We start from the raw sequence: 15,970 nt of genomic DNA, 5'->3' as shown, positions 1-15,970 counted from the left end.
GTCAAAATGAAGTTTATGTAGCTTCAAGTTGAGTATGAATAAATATATATGTGTTGTTCTGAATTTTATATATATAGTTAAAAATTTTAAATTAGGTTGTTCGTAAATTCAAATAAAAATTGATATTGTAGTTTGTATATTGAAGGAGATGGTATTTTTTAAGGGTAATTTTCATGGTTTCTTTCCACGAGTGTCACAAAATTGTTTGCCATTAATAATGTTAAATTAATAGTGAATAAAAGAAAACCATTGTTAAGTATAAATGTTAAAAAAATATTTTCTAAATCTTTAGTTTTACTTTATATCTAAAACTTTATATAAAAACATTTACATATATAGCCAATCTTACTTTTATGTATGAATTTCACTCACAGTTAGTGTATTCTTCTTCAACGTCTTCAATTTATTGTATAAAGGTATATGAGAAAAATAAATAAAATGGTTTTTTCTCTCTTCCATTTTCCAATAAACTAAAAGAAAGCCATAATAAAAATCTCTAAACATATTTTCTTCTAGTTCTTACTAAACAAATAAAAAAAAAATCCATCCACTTTACTCCTAATTTCTTTTTTAGAAAACTTACAAAATGTTTATTATAATTCTAAAAAATATTGCCTTTATTTGAAAATTGCACATCTCTTAAAAGTTTATATAATATATTACCAAGCGTATTAAAGCCAATTCCGAACCCTTAATTTCGTGTCGTATTTTTAGATCATGTTAGACAATTTTTTTGTATTTTGAGTTAATAAATTTTTATCCCTAACGTTTGGGGAAAATATCTTAGGTCATGTAAAATTGAAAAGAGTCACTGTCATCCCTATCCAACGATTGTCGTTAGGGTTTGTTCAACATTGTAAGGGTTAAGGTTCCATGAGCTCAGTAGCGGATCTAGAAATTCTTATTAAGGTGAGCCAAAATAAAATGTAATAACATAAATATTCATATTATATGTTTTTAGTTGAAATTGTCATAAAAAGAAAAAAAAAATTACATATAAATATTTTTTTTTTTTAAATTTGAGGGTGGACCATCAATATACTCTAGATCCGCCCCTGCATGAGCTAATGAGTTCGGTTCTTCATAGACACTAATAGAGGTGACTATTGAAACTCTTATCTGCTAGCAATTTCAAAGTTATAAGGGATTAGTTGAAGTACGCACAAATTGATCCAACCATCCCAAATAATTAAAAAAAAAAACATTGTAAGGGCCCTTTCGAGTCTTTTAATAAACTAAACATTCTAAAATTTGTTAAATGAATGTTAAAAAAATACAAAACAAAAATAATCAACCCACAACCACCGTCGCTCACCCTCAACCCCTTGACCAGAGCAATCCAATCCAGTCCATCATCGGCCTTTCCCAAAGCCATATCACAGCGGGTGGGCATTTCATATCTGCACCATTGACAGACACCAAAATTCTCTAGTCGGCTGTTGTCTGACAGAGACGACAGTGACTCTTTCCAATTTTATAGGACCAAAGCTCTTCCCTCAAAAGTCAAATCTCAAGGACGAAAATGTCATTAACTCCACACTTAAGCCAATTCTGACTCGTTAATTTCTGTCGTATTTTTAGACCGTGTCACAATTTATTTTCTCTACCTTAAAAAAAAGATAAAATCTCAGTCGTTGGATCAATGAAAATAAATATCATCACAGCCGTCCAATTGAACACTTTCTGAAGCCAAGTTGCCAAAGAAGAACCACTTCGTCAGAAATTAGGTGGCAACAGATTCACTCTTCAACTCTCTACACATGTTCGTAGTTTTCATCGACAAAAATCTTCCCAAAATCTCAAACTAAACTGATAAAAATGCTGTCGATTCGCTCCATTTTAACTTCACAGCGAAGCTTAAGACCCTCCAAGCTCTCCCCATTTCATTCCTCTTGTTTGTGTTATTCAGCTGCCGCAGTTGAAGCTGAGAGAACCATCAGAGAAGGCCCCAGACACGACTGGTCAAAAGATGAGATCAAGTCCATTTACGACTCTCCCGTTCTCGATCTCCTCTTCCATGGAGTCAGTTTCACTTCTTAATCTCTTATTTATGGCTTTACTTTTTGTGGGTTCTGTTTAGAATTGTGTTTTGATAGTTAGTTTTTGTTTTGAAATCCATTGTTTATCTGGGTATTCTTTTTAATTGTTTTTTGTGAATGTGTAGACTTCTCAGTGTGATGTTTGCTTTAGTTGGGTTATTAGCATTGGTTTTATGGTTTAGTTTGCAGCGTGTAAAGAGGGATCATAGCTATCTGGAAAAAGTAAATTAATTTTAGTTGTGTTACTGTTAAGAGTAAAATATTTATGTTGGTTGTCGCCTAATAGTTTAAGCTTTTGGGTTTCATGAATTATCAGAGTTAGGGGTGTTTGTCTAAGCTTATAAGCTGGTTAAACTAGCTTATAAACTCTAAAATTAAGCTGAACTGTTTGTTTATAACTTTTTTGAGCTTATAAGCCAAAAAAAATAAGTTGGGAGGAGGTACTTTTTTTTCTTTTTTGCTCATAAGCTAGTTTGACCAAGTATATTACCACGTTATTTTGTTTAATTTTAAAATTTTATAGTATACCCTTGTTTAATGTAGTACCATTTTTAGTCATTTTATAATAAAATATACTTATAAGCCACATTTTACCAAACATGTCAACTACTTATCAGTTACTTATAAGTACTTTAACCAAACACGTAATTGCTTAAAATTTCAAATACTTATAGCTTATAAGCACTCATAAGCNCCATCAGAGAAGGCCCCAGACACGACTGGTCAAAAGATGAGATCAAGTCCATTTACGACTCTCCCGTTCTCGATCTCCTCTTCCATGGAGTCAGTTTCACTTCTTAATCTCTTATTTATGGCTTTACTTTTTGTGGGTTCTGTTTAGAATTGTGTTTTGATAGTTAGTTTTTGTTTTGAAATCCATTGTTTATCTGGATATTCTTTTTAATTGTTTTTTGTGAATGTGTAGACTTCTCAGTGTGATGTTTGCTTTAGTTGAGTTATTAGCATTGGTTTTATGGTTTAGTTTGAAGCGTGTAAAGAGAGATCATAGATATCTGGAAAAAGTAAATTAATTTTAGTTGTGTTACTGTTAAGAGTAAAATATTTATGTTGGTTGTTGCCTAATAGTTTAAGCTTTTGGGTTTCATGAATTATCAGAGTTAGGGGTGTTTGTCTAAGCTTATAAGCTGGTTAAACTAGCTTATAAACTCTAAAATTAAGCTGAACTGTTTGTTTATAACTTTTTTGAGCTTATAAGCCAAAAAAAATAAGTTGGGAGGAGGTACTTTTTTTTCTTTTTTGCTCATAAGCTAGTTTGACCAAGTATATTACCACGTTATTTTGTTTAATTTTAAAATTTTATAGTATACCCTTGTTTAATGTAGTACCATTTTTAGTCATTTTATAATAAAATATACTTATAAGCCACATTTTACCAAACATGTCAACTACTTATCAGTTACTTATAAGTACTTTAACCAAACACGTAATTGCTTAAAATTTCAAATACTTATAGCTTATAAGCACTCATAAGCTCAGACAAACACCCCTTTAATGTCTCTTCTTCAAATCCCTAATGCGTCACATCTATTTCAATCAGTTGATGCAGTTAATATAGTATCTTTGCAAACAACTTGATATACTATCGCCCTTCAACCCTTTGTGAAAAATGTGACACAAGGAAGGAAAATCCATGGACCGACCCCAATATCTCCATCCGTAGGAACTATAAGATAACCCCAAGTAGGCCTTGACTCCACTAGCTCATGGGATCCGTTAAACCTTTAAGTCGGATCACATTACATTTAATGTCACATGTTAGACTTGAATATTAATGGTTTTGTTGGTTCTTACCTAATAGTTAAGAGTGAAGTGGTAGCTTAGTAAGTTTGGTGTCCTGTCCAATTTTTTCTATTTTGCTTAAAAAAAAATTTGTTAAATGATGTTGTTACTGGTAATGTAACTGCTGTTATTGTATGGTTGACTTAATTAGAGGTTGTTTCTGGTTGTAGGCTCAAGTTCACAGACATGCTCATAACTTCAGGGAGGTGCAGCAGTGCACTCTCCTCTCTATCAAGACTGGGGGATGTAGTGAGGATTGTTCGTATTGTCCTCAATCCTCAAGATACGACACTGGAGTAAAAGCACAAAAGCTAATGGCTAAGGAAACTGTGATGCAGGCAGCTCAGAAGGTGAGCAAGTTTATTTTACTGTGTTTGTATGACACTTTGAAGTAGAACTCATTGATGCTGTTCTCTGTCATAATGAGTTACTCTTGTGTCCTAGCTGTGTTACTAGGAGATATTGAATTATGGTATCAAGGCAAAAATAATTTTTTTTTTCCTCACAGTGGTGATTATTTGCTATGCCTCGTTGAAATCGGAGAAAACTATTACTTTTTCTCTTCATTGAAGAATTGTTTCACGTATTTCTTGGTCACTTGCAGTAATTTTATGGAGAGAGAACACTGTCTTACCTAATCATGATAGAGTTGAGAGGAAGAACAACGTAATTGTTCCAATTCTACTTTAATATAAATAATCTGTTTTAAGTTTTTTGACAAATTGATCTAATGAAAATTCTTTTTAAAAATGACTCTGGTTAGTTGGTTACAGTCTCAATTTGATAGATTTTGTTTCAATTATCTATGAACTATTGGTTGATTTGTGTTGTGTTGCATGTAATACAATGCTATTCATTATGACATCAACATCTTTGTATCTTTTATTAGGCAAAGGAGGCTGGTAGCACACGTTTTTGTATGGGTGCTGCATGGAGAGACACGATAGGGAGGAAGACCAATTTCAATAACATCCTTGAATATGTGAAAGAAATAAGGTAATAAGGCAACTTCCAAGAAAAATTTATTGTGCTAAAAGAAGTTGATTTCCTGATTGTGCTTGAATAACTTTTACCTTTTTTAACATGAATGAGTTCATTATACTGTACTGTGGAGACACATTACCACAAAGTTATCAAACCAGTGAGAAAGTTGTATTTCATACTGATGAATACCATCTCTGCAACTACTACTCACTAACACAATCTCCCGAAAACTTTCAACAACACAACCACACCAATGCACAAATCACAATATTGANGAGAGTTTGAGATAGTAAGAATAGAGAGTAGAAGAAAGAAACATGCAGTTTTTTTGCATTAATTGCATGTACATCTCATACATGCATGCACCATGATTTCTTCCATGGTTAGTGAGAGTATGATGAGAATAAGAGAGAACCATGATTTTCTTTCATGGTGAGTAAGAATGAGAGAAGAAGAAAAGAGAATAAGAACGGAGAGAGAAAGAAAGAATAAAAAGAGCAAAACAGAGTTAAAGGAGAATAAAAGTATTAGCAAGAAAGAGAAAAACAGTGAGAATTAGAAATAGAAGAACAGTAGAGTAAGAAAAGAACCAAAGAGTGAGTTGCGAGGACAAGTAGTAGAAGATTTACTTACTGAGTATTGTTGTGCTCACCCCATTGTTCTTCCCTGTTTTGCGGGAATTAGGAGCAGCGGTCGAATGGATGTCGAGGAGCGGAGAGTATTGGCACTACTGTCCACCAGTTATGATATTTTGTATTAAGTTGAAAGTTTTTAATACATAGTATTTTGTATATGTAAAGAATTATATTTTATGAGTAAAGAAAAGTTTGAGCACACTATCTTCCATACGCTATGTATATCTATAATTTGCATAGTATGTATTATAAGAATAGTAGTAGAGAGCAGGTGTTACAATTAACCCCATCCAAATGACCCCTATATGATATATAATATCAATAAGGGGTCGTTCGGATCGGGGGTATATAAGATAACAGGGGTAATCTTCATTTATTTTGCAAAATTTCGGTGTTTGGTTTGCAAGTGATAAAATATTATGGTAATCTTTTATTGCAAATAGTGTTTACTGTTGATAATATGGGGGGTAATCTTATTACCTTGCTAGGAAGTGTTATTAAAACATTACCTGGGTAATCTAGTTTTTCTACCCATTTTGCCCTTAATTAAAAACCATTTTGGACACAATTGCCCTCAAATGTCTACCAAATAATAATTAGCCAGCCCTCCTATATTTTAGAAATTGGCTAAAACACCCCAATCACAAAAAAGTTTAAAAGTTAAGAAAATGCCCCCAGCCACCCAAGACCACCACCAACCGTGACTAACCATTGGCATCAGTCGCCGTAATGGTGCACGACCAGTGGGGTCTGGTCGGTCGTGCGCTAGTAAACGGCCAGATCTGACGTTTCTATGGCTGTTTCACAGCCACATCTTTAGTTGTGAAATAGTCGTAGATTTGGCTATTTTTCGGCCATGGATCTATGATCTATGGCCATTTTCAGCTTTGTTAGGGCACGACCGGCCATATACGGTCACTCGTGCGCCATTTCGTCCATTGCCGGCGGTGGCCGACAGTGGTGGCTGGCTACCGGCAGTGGCTTGGGATGGATAGGGGTGGTTTTGCTATAAATTAAAGTTTTATATAGTTGGGGTGTTTTAGCAAAATTTCAAATATAAGGGGTTAAAAGAAATGATTAAAAAAATATTAATAAAAATTAATATTATATTAATATTTAAAAAGGAGGACAATTTAGTAATCTATATAATATACCCACCTATTTATCCTCCCAACCAAACATATTATTCACCAATTTATTCGAACCAACCAAACACATTTTCTAAACATTTCTAGTAATCTTCAAGGTGATCTTTCTTTCCATCAATATAATATTCTCCTATAATAAAATATTAAATGATCTAAACACCCCCCTAAGGATCTATTTCTTTCACCCCTACATGAAATCACTTAACATGAAGTGCTCAGCTATTATTGAAAAGTAATGCATGAGGGTAAATAAAATAAACTATACCAAATAAATTAAACTTAAAAAAGAAGCAGAAGAAGAAAGCATCAATGTATGTTATGTTTTTACCATATAAAACAGGCCACGAGGGAGCTGCGAGCCTGAGGGTTTTAAGCAAGATTGTGGGTGTGACCTTTCCCTATTCAGAATCTGAGAAGGAAGAACTTGTTGATGGTGATTTTGACACAACTAATCGTACGTGCAAAACGTTGATTGGTCAAGAGACACACGTGATTATGGATGAAAGTAGAGTAAATGCACACAATGAGAGCTTTTTAAAGTGGTTCGGATGCTAAGGTAGCAAATCCTATCCACTGATAGTTTGTATTAGAATCGTGGGTCAGGTCGCAACAGCGGACTGACTTACAAAAAATCGGGAAAAGTAAATACAAAAGTAATGATAAGAGAGAGAGAAAGCTCCTTCAAACTGCAAGAAGGCCGAATCCTTTTAATGAGAAGATCCTTCCTTTTTATATGAGATGAGTGTAGATAACCATCATTAAATCTGTGGGTTGTGCAAATGTCAGGACCAAATCCGGCTTTACGTCCATTGCCCAACTTTCAAGCTGATTTTATGCGATTTGGAGCAGGAAAATGGGACACGTGGGAGCTCCACGGCGCCTTGCATGCTTGACGTGGTGCTACCGTTCTGACGGGAGTAGGTCACCCCCATCACGCGATTTTCCAGTCAGCCCTTGATTTCCCAGGCATAACAAATTCATAGCAGAGCCCTCAGTACAATTAAGGTCGCTTCTCTCCTGAAGGAGTTGAAGAATTAATGATAAAATCAAACTCAGAAAATATACAAAAAAAAATATTCGATCCATATGAACTTAAATCGTATATTGTCATCCATTTCTCTTTTAAAATTAGTTGTTGTTCTTGTTAGAAAAGTCAAAATGAAGTTTATGTAGCTTCAAGTGAGTATGAATAAATATATAGTGTTGTTCTGAATTTTATATATATAGTTAAATTTTAAATTAGGTTGTTGTAAATTCAAATAAAAGAATTGAGTTTGTATATTGAAGGAGATGGTATTTTTAAGGGTAATTTTCATGGTTTCTTTCCACGAGTGTCACAAAATTGTTTGCCATTAATAATGTTAAATTAATAGTGAAAAAAAAAACCATTGTTAAGTATAAATGTTAAAAATATTTTCTAAATCTTTAGTTTACTTTATATCATAAACTTTATATAAAACTATTACATATATAGCAATCTTACTTTTATGTATGAATTTCATCTACAGTTAGTGTATTCTTCTTCAAGTCTTCAATTATGTATTATAAAGGTATATGAGAAAAAATAAATAAAATGGTTTTTCTCTCCCTTTTCCAATAAACTAAAAGAAAGCCATAATAAAATCTCTAAACATATTTTCTTCTAGTTCTTACTAAACAAAATAAAAAAAATCCATCCACTTACTCCTAATTTCTTTTTAGAAAACTACAAAAGTATATATTCTAAAAAATATTGCCTTTATTTGAAAATTGCACATACTCTTAAAAGTTTATATAATATATTACAAGCGTATTAAAGCATATCCGAACCCTTAATTTCTGTCGTATTTTAAATCATGTTAACATTTTTTTTTTGTATTTTGAGTTAATAAATTTATCCCTAACGTTTGGGGAAAATATCTTAGTCATGTAAAATTGAAAAGATCACTGTCATCCCTATCCAACATTGTCGTTAGGGTTGTTCAACATTGTAAGGGTAAGGTTCCATAGCTCAATAACAGATCTAGAAATTCTTATTAAGGTGAGCCAAATAAAATGTAATAACATAATATTCATATTATATGTTTTTAGTTGAAATTCAAAAAAAGAAAAAAAAATTACATATAAATATTTTTAAATTAGGGTGGACCATCAATATACTCTAGATCCGCCCCTGCATGAGCTCATGAATTCGTTTCTAGACACTAATAAGGTGACTATTGAACTCTTATCTTAGCAATTTCAAGTTAAAGGATTAGTTGAAGTACGACAAATGTCTAACCATCCCAAATAATTAAAAAAAAAAACATTGTAAGGGCCCTTTGTCTTTTAATAAACTAAACATTCTAAATTTGTTAAATGAATGTTAAAAAAATACAAAACAAAAATAATCAACCCACAACCACGTCCACCCTCAACCTGTCCAGAGCAATCCATCAGTCCATCATCGGCCTTTCCCAACATATCACAGCGGTGGGCATTTCATATCTGCACCATTACAGACACCAAAATTCTCTAGTCGGTGTTGTCTGACAGGACGACACAGTGATCTTCCAATTTTATAGGACCAAAGCTCTCCCTCAAAGACAATCTCAAGGACGAAAATGTCATTAACTCCACACTTAAGCCAATTCTGACTCGTTAATTTCTGTCGTATTTTAGACGTGTCACAATTTATTTTCTACCTTTAAAAAAAGATTAAATCTCAGTCGTTGGATCAATGAAAAAAATATCATCACAGCCGTCCAATGAACACTTTCTGAAGCAAGTTGCCAAAGAAGAACCACTTCGTCAGAAATTAGGTGGCAACAGATTACTCTTCAACTCTTCACATGTTCGTAGTTTTCATCGACAAAAATCTTCCCAATCTCAAACTAAACTGATAAAAATGCTGTCGATTCGCCTCATTTTAACTTCACAGCGAAGCTTAAGAACCTCCAAGCTCTCCCCATTTCATTCCTTTGTTGTGTTATTCAGCTGCCGCGTTGAAGCTGAGAGAAACCATCAGAGAAGGCCCAGACACGACTGGTCAAAAATGAGATCAAGTCCATTACGACTCTCCGTTCTCGATCTCTCTTCCATGGATCAGTTTCACTTCTAATCTCATTTATGGCTTTACTTTTTGGGGTTCTGTTTAGAATTGTGTTTTGATAGTTAGTTTTTGTTTTGAAATCCAGTTTATCTGGGTTCTTTTTAATGTTTTTGTGAATGTAGACTTCTCAGTGTGATGTTTGCTTTAGTGGGTTTTTGCATTGGTTTTGGTGTTAGTTTGAGCGTGTAAGAGGGATCATGTATCTGGAAAAAGTAAATTAATTTTAGCTGTGTTATGTTAAAGAGTAAAATATTTATGTTGGTTGTGCCTAATGTTAAGCTTTGGGTTTCATGAATATCAGAGTTAGGGGGTTTGTCTAAGTTATAAGCTGGTAAACTAGTTATAAGCTCTAAAATTAAGCTAACGTTTGTTTAAACTTTTGTGAGCTTATAAGCCAAAAAAAATAAGGGAGGAGGTACCTTTTTTTTTTTTGCTATAAGATTGACCAATATATACACACTTATCCTTGTTTAATTTTAAATTTTATAAGTATATCCTTGTTTAATGTAGTACCATTTTTAGTATTTTATAATAAAATGTACTTATAAGCCACATTTTACAAAAACAGTCAACTACTTATTCATCTTATAAGTACATTAACCAAACAAGTAAATGCTTAAAATTAAATGCTTATAAGCTATCATAAGTCAACACACACCCTTAATGTCTCTTCTTCAAATCCCTAATGCTCACATCTATTTCAATCAGTTATGCAATTAATAGTATCTTTGCAAACAACTTGATTATATATGCCTTCAACCCTTTGTAAAAATGGACACAAGGAAGGAAATCCATGGACACCCCAATATTCATCGTAGGAACTATAAGAAACAAGTAGGCCTTGACTCCACTAGCTCATGGGATCCGTTAAACCTTTAGCGGGATCACATTACATTTAATGTCACTGTTAGACTTGAATATTAATGGTTTTGTTGGTCTTACCTAATAGTTAAGAGTAGTGGTAGTAGTAAGTTTGGTGTCCTGTCCAATTTTTCTATTTTGCTTAAAAAAAAAATTGTTAAGATGTTGTTACTGGTAATGTAACTGCTGTATTGTATGGTTGACTTAATTAGAGGTTGTTTCTGGTTGTAGGTCAAGTTCACAGACATGTCATAACTTCAGGGAGGCAGCAGTGCAATCTCCTCTCTATAAGACTGGGGGATGTAGTGAGGATGTTCGTATGTTCCTCAATCCTCAAGATACGACACTGGAGTAAAAGACACAAAGCTAAGGCTAAGGAAACTGTGAGCAGAGCTCAGAAGGTGAGCAAGTTATTTTACTGTGTTTGATGACACTTTGAAGTAAACTCATTGATGCTGTTCTCTGTCATAATGAGTTACTCTGTGTCCTAGCTGTGTTACTAGGAGATTTAATTATGGTATCAAGGCAAAAATAATTTTTTTTTCTCACAGTGGGATGCTATTTTTACCTTGTTGAAATCAGAAGAAACTATTACTTCTCTTCATTGAAGAATGTTTCACTATTTCTGGTCACTTGCAGTAATTTATGAGAGGAGAACTGTCTACCTAATCTGATAGAGTTGAGAGAAGAAAAACAATAATTGTTCAATTCTACTTTATATAAATAATCTGTTTAAGTTTTTGACAAATTGATCTAATGAAATTGTTTTAAAAATGACTGGTTAGTTGGTACAGTCTCAATTTGATAGATTTTATTTCAATTATCTATGAACTATGGTTGATTTGTGTTGTGTGCATGTAATACAAAGCATTCATTATGACATCACACTTTGTATCTTTATTAGGCAAAGGAGGCTGGTAGCACACGTTTTGTATGGGTGCTGCTGGAGAGACACGATAGGGAGGAAGACCAATTTCAATAACATCCTTGAATATGTGAAGAAATAAGGTAATAAGGCAACTTTCAAGAAAAATTTATTGTGCTAAAAGAGTTGATTTCCTGATTTGCTTGAATAATTTTACCTTTTTTAACATGAATGAGGTCTATATACTGTACTGTGGAGACACATTACCACAAAGTTATCAAACCAGTGAGAAAGTTGTATTTCATATGATGAATACCATCTCTGCAACTACTACTCACTAACACAATCTCCCGAAAAAATTACAACACACAACCACACAATGCACAAATCACAATATAATGACCAGCAAGCAGAAAAACAATAAGAAATTAGAGAAAAAAAGACCTATGTCACCTGTCCACAATACAAATTACCCTTTGCCTATTCTTTGTCCTCCGTTATACCATCTAGAGATACAGGGTCCATGTCATACCATATGAGTTATCTTTCTCTCTATCGTCATTTTTTTTTTTTTTTTTTTTGTTGTGGTGTGGTGTTTATTTTTTCAGTCTTGGAACTATTTGTAAAGAGTCTTATTATAAACGTGAAGCTATGTGTTGACGGAAATTTCACTTATTTAAAAATAAAAAGGACTCAAAAATATTTTCCAGCAATTCCAGTCAATTTATATGCATATGCTCTGCAGCTATTGGTCCTTTCTGTTCAGCAAATGTGTCTGTGGACTAGCAATGCTAATTTATATTTATTGCCTTTTCAATTGACTTTTATAATGTCAACTTTGTTGTTGATGAATTTCATCTTTTCTGTTTCCTTCTTAAATTGAAAGAACAACTATAATGCACAGGAACCATAGGTCCTATTAACTTTTTGTGCCGTAAAATTCTTACATTTCAGTTAACTTGTGTAAGGCTTTTGATCATATTCATCAAATGTATAATTTGTCTTATGAATCTGCCATGCACCAGAGAAATGGGAATGGAGGTGTGCTGTACATTGGGCATGCTGGAGAAGCAGCAGGCTTTAGAACTCAAGAAAGCAGGCCTTACAGCATATAACCATAACCTTGATACCTCCAGGGAATATTATCCTAATATTATCACTACAAGAAGTTATGATGAACGCTTGGAAACCCTTAAACATGTCCGTGAAGCTGGGATCAACGTCTGTTCAGGTGATTTGGTACTAAATTTTGGAATCTGGTATCTCCTTAAATTTTTTGTATGCATGGATTTTTATCTGGCTATGTTCTCTTGATTAATGGGGAGACTAGTAAAGTCATGGGTGAAAAAGAAGGAAAAAGGAAATTAATGTTTAGGTTGGTCAATCTTCTTTGACTTGCCTGGGAACCTTTTTGGACAAATGGTCCACCATTAAATTTCTTGATGCCACACTATTGCATAATAGAATTTCTTATTTTCCTTTATTGGGGTTTATATCATTTGCTACTTTTGTGTATCATGGCCTTGTCATTTCAACAATACAGATGTAATAATTATAAACAATTTATAATTATTTAGTAAAGAAATTATGTCTGGAGTATTTCAAATGTGACCATCATGATGAGTTTCCATGCTTTTTCCCTAAAATGAAAGGATATGGTTTGAATTGCTTTTCTACCATCGTTTGAACTGAACATATGTGTCGTTTGGGATTTCGGGTTATGAATTTAAGGTCTTTTTCTAGGCTTCAATTCGTCACCACTCACAGAAGCTTGAGATTCGAGTAGAAAAAGTTTCTCCTTTTGTGGTTCTGTGACCTTTCGTTTTAACCTTATGGTGACTCCTAGAAACCGTCATTTATTCTTTGTCTTCAAAGTTAAAGTGATCTTTTCATAAATGTAGTAGATGTGAATATTGGGGTCACTTTTACTTTTTGTTAACAGGAGGAATAATAGGCCTTGGAGAAGCAGAGGAGGACCGGGTTGGTTTATTGCATACTTTGGCAACTCTCCCAACTCATCCAGAGAGTGTTCCCATCAATGCCCTTCTTGCAGTGAAAGGCACCCCCCTCCAAGATCAGAAGGTGATTTTAATCCTGACTAAAACAGTACTTGATACATATTTGCTGGTTGAGTGCAAATCATCTTTGATTGCAAGCATTTTATTTTGTCATTCAAGTTATCTTTATTTTACATGTTTTGTGGCCTATCCTTTATATTGAATTGTTAGATTATTGATGAGGCATATTTTGTAGCTGTCATTGTCATAGAGGGTGCTCAAAAGTTTGATAAGCAGGTCGACCTTGAAGTTGAATCTGACTTCAGGATAGATAATATTATGGTTAAATCCATGCATTATGATGGAAAGATATTACTGGAGTCTTGATATTTGGAATTACCTACAGCCGCTGATTTTAGTTTTTACTGTCACGTAATTGGAAAATGATAATTGTTTGATTGTATGTGTAATTTGGCATCATAACCGCTTCACAAAGTTACGTTTAACAGATCTCAATTCCTAATTTCTTTTTCAGCCAGTTGAAATATGGGAGATGGTTCGGATGATCGCTACAGCACGTATAGTCATGCCAAAAGCAATGGTCAGGTTATCAGCAGGAAGAGTTCGATTTTCCATGCCTGAGCAGGCGTTGTGCTTTCTTGCTGGTGCAAATTCCATCTTCACTGGCGAAAAGCTCTTAACAACTCCTAATAATGATTTCGATGCTGATCAACTCATGTTCAAGATTCTTGGACTCACGCCAAAACCGCCCAGTTTCACCGAAGACGAAGCAAAATCTTGTGAAGAAGAGAACTGCAAAGCAGCTGTCTGTGTGTAATCTGTACTTGGGTCATTGCTCTGCTAGATTCATACCCTAATGCTAAAATCTCCATAATTTTGTGTTGAATTCATTAAAATATTTAGCTCACCATTGTAGCCATGTTGTTCACTTTGTACTGGAAGAGGTAGTCTTAGAGAATTTTGGAACATATATTTTATAGTTTTATGATTATTTCCAAAGCACTTCTTGATTTCTGGATGATAATTTCATTTACAGCATCCCACTTTTATCAGTTCCAGAGACTGGGAAGATATGAATAACTCTATTTCCACTATATGTTGGGCCGGCGGCTAGAAAATCCGGCCCGGCTTGGGCTTAGGTATATTAACGAAAATTTACAAAATAACAGGTAACCGCTTTTTATAAAGTAAAATGTATACCCAGCTCCTTAAAAACATAACATTGACCCACCCACGGCCCACCATCATCATGCTTCGGGTTTTACAGCCCTATGACAAACTGGCATATTTATGAGTACATACTACATAGTGATATATCATACTATCATATTTCTATTATGAATCTACATGATTCATAGTTTTCAAAATGATTATTTATTCCAAAAGGAATTTTATTTGTTTAACATATGGATGATGGACAGTTAAAAGAGAGTTGAAGATCATTAATAGATTAATAATTTTGATTATTTTAATACATTTTATTAAAAATAAAAATAAAAATAAAAACATATTTTTTATGTGTAAAAGATAATATTATTTTTCCTTTTGCATTTTGTCAGAAACCAAACACCAAAATAAATTAATTAAAAATTGAGTAAAACAATTTATTAAGTGCAGTGCCTTTCAGAGTGACCACATCATGGAACATATTTAGGTAGAATTACACGTTCTAATTGCTTCTATCAATCAATTAATTAGCTAATTGCCTCCCAGACTAATTAATTAATTAACTAATCTTGGTTGAATTAATTATGTCTTACTTTAAGTAAAAAGAATGTATAATTTCACTAAACTTGTATGTTTAACACTTATAATTAGATATGAAATTTAAAGAAGTGAAGCAAATGCTGATATTAATTTGGTGTTGAAATATTTAAAACCTCTCTCAAACCAACTCCAAATTCATTAAGGATAAGAATTTAAAAACATTTAGTTTCAACAAATAGGTTTCTTCTTAAGACGGCTTAACTAATAATGTCTTTCATTTCGGTTTAAAGTTAAATAATGAACATTTAAAATAGAAGAACTCGAATTTGAGACATTTTTTTATTATATATTGCTCTTTTTACTGGACTAATATAATGTTGATCCTCACTTATTATTTTAAGCTTTTAAGTGGGATAACAACTTAAAATAGTTTCAAAATTAAAAGGTTTAAATTTGGATATAAAAAAATCCAAAGTAAATGATTAAATAATTTATCAAAAATTTCAGTAATTTTCAAGTGGTTAGACATTGCTTTTTCCGTTAATCAAATCATAATACATATATGTTAACTACATGTGCATTAAAATCATGTAATGTATCAACAAGATTTATAAAACTTTTATGAACCCGAAAAAATAAAAATAATAATAATCTACAATTCCCTCTATATAAAACCCTAAACCGTCCCAACAATAATATTCACAACCTTTTACGTCTTGCTTCAATGGCTTCAAAAACAATTACCCTTCTCTTTTTCTTCTTCTTCTTCACTTTCCTCACCTCTATCTCTTTCTCCGGAGCCACCGCGCCTCCTCCTTCATCGTGTTCAAGCAGGGGCTATGA

The 15,970-nt window shown here is 33.2% G+C and overlaps 1 protein-coding gene across 2 annotated transcripts; it reads left to right on the top strand.

Annotated features, from left to right (window-relative positions):
- The first annotated feature begins 1,690 nt into the window (after window positions 1–1,690).
- On the top strand, window positions 1,691–14,438 carry LOC116146030 (biotin synthase, mitochondrial). 2 transcript variants are annotated; one of them, XM_031431448.1, is made up of 7 exons: window positions 1,691–1,945; window positions 2,746–2,822; window positions 4,010–4,189; window positions 4,729–4,835; window positions 12,428–12,633; window positions 13,345–13,484; window positions 13,935–14,438. In XM_031431448.1, exons 1-7 carry the CDS (start codon window positions 1,819–1,821, stop codon window positions 14,235–14,237), a joined length of 1,140 nt encoding a protein of 379 aa, XP_031287308.1. In that variant the 5' UTR covers window positions 1,691–1,818; the 3' UTR covers window positions 14,238–14,438. The 2 variants fall into 2 exon arrangements, with proteins under 2 accessions (XP_031287308.1, XP_031287301.1); XM_031431441.1 differs by lacking the exon at window positions 2,746–2,822 and having other exon boundaries at window positions 1,692–2,022.
- The last annotated feature ends 1,532 nt before the right edge of the window (window positions 14,439–15,970 follow it).

This window comes from Pistacia vera, unplaced genomic scaffold (genome assembly GCF_008641045.1).
Source record: "Pistacia vera cultivar Batoury unplaced genomic scaffold, PisVer_v2 Contig1146, whole genome shotgun sequence".
Classification (NCBI taxonomy): domain Eukaryota; kingdom Viridiplantae; phylum Streptophyta; class Magnoliopsida; order Sapindales; family Anacardiaceae; genus Pistacia; species Pistacia vera.
Note: the sequence above shows the minus strand (reverse complement) of the source record. Positions and strands in the feature narration are given on the sequence as shown.

Bases quoted from the DNA above. Each gene is read 5' to 3' on its own strand.
- LOC116146030 (XM_031431448.1), top strand. From the start codon at position 1,819: ATGCTGTCGATTCGCTCCATTTTAACTTCACAGCGAAGCTTAAGACCC. The intron at 1,946-2,745 runs GCCCCAGACACG...CCATCAGAGAAG, and splicing joins TGAGAGAACCATCAGAGAAG to GCCCCAGACACGACTGGTCA. The intron at 4,836-12,427 runs GTAATAAGGCAA...GCCATGCACCAG, and splicing joins GAATATGTGAAAGAAATAAG to AGAAATGGGAATGGAGGTGT.